At 46.5% G+C, this 5,899-nt stretch overlaps 1 protein-coding gene across 4 annotated transcripts in view; it reads right to left on the bottom strand.

Annotated features, from left to right (window-relative positions):
• The window catches only part of LOC102494254 (long-chain-fatty-acid--CoA ligase ACSBG2), a 31,576-nt gene that overhangs the window by 6,793 nt on the left and 18,884 nt on the right, over nt 1-5,899 (bottom strand). For 3 of the 4 annotated variants that reach the window (XM_006170258.2, XM_006170256.2, XM_014584938.1), the window contains 2 exons: nt 2,567-2,748; nt 1,998-2,231 (listed from right to left, as the gene is read on the bottom strand). In XM_006170258.2, the coding sequence (XP_006170320.1) occupies nt 1,998-2,231; nt 2,567-2,748 (416 nt within the window). The remainder of the gene's footprint in view (nt 1-1,997; nt 2,232-2,566; nt 2,749-5,899) is intronic. The other variant, XM_006170257.2, reaches the window with a different exon arrangement.

The following is a 5,899-nucleotide window of genomic DNA, read 5'->3' on the forward strand; positions in this document are numbered from 1 at the left end:
GTGATTGGTTGCTTTTGGACCAATCATGAGGTGCCGGATATGCAAATTTGAGGGATTCTAGTGGCCAATCAGAGCAAGGTTTCGAAGGTCAGGTTTTTTGAAGGGAACCAATCACGGTAATTGTTTGCTCTCTGAGAAACCTCGGCAGACTCGCTGGTGCGCAGCCTCCCACAGTTGGGATTTGGGGCATGCATGTGAATGTGCCCAGAGTGTTTTTCAAGCCACTAGGACTGGGATTCCAACTGCAGTTGGCCATGTGGGAACTGATTTCCTTAACCACTAGGCTGCAGGGATGACTTGAGGACAGCTGATTTTAAGTGACTTTCAAATGTATACAAATTGGTTTTCAACATCTCATAAATAATGTAAATGAGGGGTCAGCAGGTGACGAGATGGTTAAGGGCGCTGGACTCCCACATGGCCAACCAGGGCTCGAATCCCGGACCTGACAGGCTGCTTTCTCACTTTCCTCTCGCTCTCACTTGCTCTCGCTCTCACCCTGTCCCTCTCTGGTCAAATTAAAATGGGTAAATAAATTAATGAAGTTAAATAAAATAATTCTTTAAATATATATATATATAAAGCATTAACTGTAGCATTGTTTGCAGGGATAACTGATACAGAAAATTAAGCCTGAACTACCAATAAAGAGATCATTTAAATAAATTATGGTATGTCCATTCATTGGAATACCATGCAGCTGGTAAAAATGAAGCAACTAGCCCAGCTGTGGTATGCACAGGTAGCACCAATGCTCGAGTGTCTGGAAGCCACTTAGGGAGCCTGGATTTGGTTCTTGTGTCAGCTTGAACATGTCAGGCATGATTGTGCATGCCTGTAATCCTAGCTAATTGGGAGGCTGGGGCATGGTGAGACTCTGTTGAAAACTACCTCTGTCTCTCTTCTTTCTTCTTCTGTCATAAAGGAAAAAATGAGGCTGCCGTTTGCACTGACGTGGAGCATTCTCCACAAGACTCTCTTACCAACTTGATCCACTGGATTTGTAAGCCTGGGTGGTCTGAGTCAAGAATGAAGGGAGAAGCCAGCAGTTGGTGTGGCAGTTTAGGTGTTGGACTCCCACATTGCCAACTGTGGTTCGAGTTCAGAACCCGGTGGCTTGAAACTCACACCAGGGTGCGTGTGTCCCCAAGATCCCAGGAGGTGAATGGAGGAGAAGGGATTGCAGTGTGATCATCCCCCTGGGGGGTGATTTCTCACTTTTCCTTTCACTGTCTCTGTATCTCTTTCTCTCTCTTTGGCAAGTGCACACATCCTAAGGCAAAAATCTTTACCAAAAGAAAAAAAAAATGAGTGAAAGTTTGCATTGTGAGTCCAGATTGTGAGAGATGCCATTTTATCTGCGCCTGTTTGGTTGCTAAGCTCCAGCTTGCAAGTCATGATTTGGGAGGGAAGTTTTCTGTCTGTACTCACAGGGAAATTGCTTCTGCTTGCATGGAAATGATACATGTCAATACCAGGTCAGCATAAAAGAACACAGGCGTTTGTTTGCCTCTGGGAGGTTGTTAAAGGTGGCATCATATTCCTCCCACCACCAGTTAAAAGAAAAACCTTAGGGGCCAGCAGATGGCGTAGTGGTTACATTGCTGAACTCCCAGTGGCTGACCACAGATTTGAGCTCTGGACCCAGCAGCTTGAAAATCACACTGGGCTCATGTGCGTGCGTGCCCAAGATACCGAGAGGAGAATGGAGGAGAAGGGATTGTGGCATGGCCATCCCCCTGGGGAGTGATTTCTCATTTTTGGTCTCTCTCTCTTTCTCAGGTGAGTACATGTGCCATCTAGCAAAAATCTCTCTCTCAAAAATAAAGAAAAAAGAAACTTGGGGTTGGGTGGCTGGAGAACAGGGATCTTTCTGGAGGCCCTAAGTCAGCTTTTATCTTAGCTCAGAGACCCACCAGCCACCACTCATCTTCACCCCCTCGGTCCCACATCTCTGGAGCTCTGGGGGTCTGCCTGGGGGCGGGGAGTGGAGATACCTTAGAATCCTGTACATATTCGCGTTGGAAATTGTGTGGGGACCTGAGCTTTCGCTCATCCCGTACATCTGGCCTATGGGTATGTCCAGGCTCAGGAAGAACTGGGTGGTGTCCTCAGCGAGCGGCGCGGCCCCGCTGATAAAATAGTGGCAGTGATCCAGTCCAAGCACTTTCTTAACCTTGCTGAACACGAGGGCCTTGGCCATGCGGTAGTTCACAGGAGTATCTTGTTTCCTGTGAATAAGAAAGCCGGAGGGGGACCGGCAGGTGGCGTGGTAGTTAAGGCACTGGACTCCCACAGGGCTGACCGCGGTTCGAGTCCCAGACCTGGCAGCTTGCTTTCTTGCTTTCTCTGTGTGTGTGTGTGTCTCTCTCTCTCTCTGGTCAAATTAAAAAATACTAATAATAACAAGTGAAATGAAAATAAATAAATCTTTCTAATAAAAAGGAAAGAAAGAAACTAGAGGAAGTCCAGTGACTACTAAGCCACAGAGAACTGGGGGACCCAGACAGAGAAGACCAAGCCTCCTCACCTGCTCCCCTCCCAGCCCTCAGGCTCCCCCACCTACCCCATCATCTTTTTAGTGTTGACCCTTAAGCCAATGGTTCTTGCCCATGAAAACACCTTCTTCTTCAAGTTCGAGGACCTGGCACCACTCTCCTTTATTCTCTCCTGCATCTTCTCCCAAATCCGGGGCACCCCGAAGAAGACAGTAGGCTTTACTTCCTGCAAAGTATATACCAACGTGCCCTGTATGGGCGCAGACCCAGGTTAGCGGTCGCAATGCCTTCCGGAGACCAGGAGAGCCCATCTTTCCCCATCCACCCAACCCACCTGTGCCTGTAAGAACATTCCCTTTGCTGATTGGACCAAAGTGGGCTCCCAACCCAAGGGAACCATCCCATTGGCTGGCCAGTGGCCACTCTGATCTTTACACTCTCTCTAGAAATGTTATGGGGTGCGTGGACTGGTAACATGTTTTTGGATCGTTACTAGCAACACCTTAAATGCAACCTGTGGGGACCAGCAGGTAGTATAATGGTTACGTCAATGGACTCCCACGTAGGCGACTACAGTTTGAGTCCTGAACCTGGCGGCTTAAAACTCATGCTGGATATGTGTGTGTGCATGCCCAAGATCCAGAGAGGAGAATGGAGAAGGGATTAAGCCTGTCTCTCTGGTGAGTGCACGTGCCTTGGAACAAAAATCTCTCCAAAAAAAAAAAAAAAAAAAGAGCAACCCGTGACTTCACTTATGTGGGTGAAGGATTTTAGCTGAATCCAAAGTTCAGGTGGGGGCATGGATAGGCAGAGCTAAACAGTACAGAAGGCTACGTGGAAGATGCGGTTCGGTTCCCCGGTTCACCTGCACACGCTGCACAGGGGTGCCCTGGATCCCGACTGGCCAGGAAAGGGTGGGGGCAGGGACCTCAGCATGAAACCCTGTTGCGGGTGCTCCACTCTGTCTCTGCCCGTTAAATCAGTACACACTCCGGAACGAAGAGAAACACAAGATGTTTTTACAGCATTATTTTGTAATAAGAGAACAGAAATAGTCTACATGTTCAAAAGGAGGGGTTCAAGGGAACTAGCCCCAGAATGCAGTGGGATATTACAGAATGGTTAAAAAGAATGCGAGGTTCTCCCCTCAAATCGCTCTGTAGGTTCACTGCAATCCCTTTCTAAATCTAGGTGGGATTTTTCATACACGGATAAGATGATCTTTAAAAAACATGTAGATGGGACCAGCAGGTGGTGTAGTGGCTAAGGTGCTGGACTCCCACCTGACTGACCATGATTCAAGTCCTGGGCCATTGGCTTGAAAATCATGCTGGGCGCATATGTGTGCATGCCCCAAATCCCAAGAGGAGAGTCAAATAGGGATTGGGGTGTAGCCATCCCCCACTGGGGGGTGGTTTTTACTTTCCCTCTCTCCATCTCTGTCTCTCCCTGGTGAGTGCATGTGCTTATGGCAGAAAAAAAGTGTATGTAGGTATACAGAAGAGCCAAATCCATTTTGGAAAAGAACAAAATCAGAGGGGCCGGCAGGTGGTGTGGTGGTTAAAGCACTGGACTCCCACATGGCCAACCATGGTTCGAGTCCCAGACCTGGCAGCTTGCTTCCTCCCCCTTTCTTTCTCTCTGTCTGTCACTCTCTGGTCAAAATTGAAGAATAGTAATCAAATTTAAAATAAATAATTCTTTAAAAAAGAACAAAATCAGAGAACTTACAATGTGATTTTAAAACCCACTATAAATAAATATATATTTATATACATATATATTACATAATGAATATGTCAAATATATATTTAATATTATATATTAAACATATATACATAAATTATATATATATATTTGTGATTGAGCTGAAACTTAACAGGTTCCTGAAATGTGAGACTTTCAGGTCTTATTTTCCTAAATACATTTTTTTTCTTGTAAAGGCTTTTGCATTATGTTTTGGGCACGCATGCACATGTGCCCAGCGTGAATTTCAAGATGCCAGATCTGAGTCTTGAACCACGGTCGGGCATGTGGGCGCCCTATGTCTTAGTCACTATGCCACCTGCTGGCTCCAGGGCCTTTAGTTTTAAAACTGGGAAAGACCCAGGCACACTGGGACAAGCTGGCCACGCTGTTAAAAAGCGTGTGTGATTTTTGGTGGAAAAAGTGGAAAAGAAAATCAAGACCTGAAACTATAGTCAGTATCCACTGATTTGATTTTTTCTTTTTTTTGGAGAGATTTTCACGGTAGGGCGCGTGCGCTCGCCAGACAGACAGAGAGAGAGATATAGAGACAGAAAGCGAGACATTACCCCACTCGCCTGGAGGGATGGCCATGCTGCAGTCTCTTCTCCTGCATTCTCCTCTCAGGAGCTTGGGCACTCACGCACAGGTGCCTGGCAAGGGATAAGCCACCAGGTCCAGGACTCGAACCACGGTCGACTACGTGGGAGTCCAGCAACATAGCCATTACGCTAACTGCTGGTTCCCTGATTTGATTTTTTAAAAGAGATTTTTGCTATAAGGCAAGTGCACTCGCCAGAGAGACAGAGTCAGAGAGACAGAAAGCGAGACATTACCCCACTCCCCTGGAGGGATGGCCATGCTGCAGTCTCTTCTCCTTCATTCTCCTCTCAGGATCTTGGGCACTCACGCACAGGTGCCTGGCAAGGGATAAGCCACCAGGTCCAGGACTCGAACCACGGTCGACTACGTGGAAGTCCAGTGACGTAGCCATTACGCCAACTGCTGGTCCTAGTATCCATTGCTTTGTAACAGAAGTAGCAAGGCGGTTCTGATCTATACAAAACAAAATATTCTCCCTTCTCCTGAAGTTCCACAACTCAAAATAAATTATAGCCCTTAACGTAAGAGCTAAAACTAAGGCTAGCAAGAGGTGTGTTGGTTAAGTCCTGGACTCCCATGTGGCCAACCATGGTTCAAGTCTTGGACCTGGCGGCTTGATTTCTCATTTTCTCTCTCTCTCCCTCTGCTGAGCACACTTACCCTATGACAAATTAAAACATAATAATGAGAATAATGAAATTAAACAAGTAATTAAAAAAAGCTAAAACAAAATGCCTTCTGGAAGATCTCTATAACCTTAGATTAGGCAAAGATTTCCCAGATAAGACACCAAAAGCATAAAAGAAAAAAAAATCAAGAAATCATACTTCATCAAAGTTAAAGAATTTTTGCTCTTCAGACAATTATTAAGACAAAAAGACAAGGGGATCAGCAGTTGGTATAATCGCTATGTCGCTGGACTCCCATGTAGCCAACTGTGGTTTGAGTCCCGGACCCGGTGGCTTAAACTCACGCTGGGCGCTTGTGCGTGCGTGCCCAAGATCCCAAGAGGAGAATGGAGGAGAAGGGATTGTAGTGTGGCCATCCCCCCC

Source organism: Tupaia chinensis, unplaced genomic scaffold (genome assembly GCF_000334495.1).
Source record: "Tupaia chinensis unplaced genomic scaffold, TupChi_1.0 Scaffold148210_1, whole genome shotgun sequence".
Classification (NCBI taxonomy): domain Eukaryota; kingdom Metazoa; phylum Chordata; class Mammalia; order Scandentia; family Tupaiidae; genus Tupaia; species Tupaia belangeri.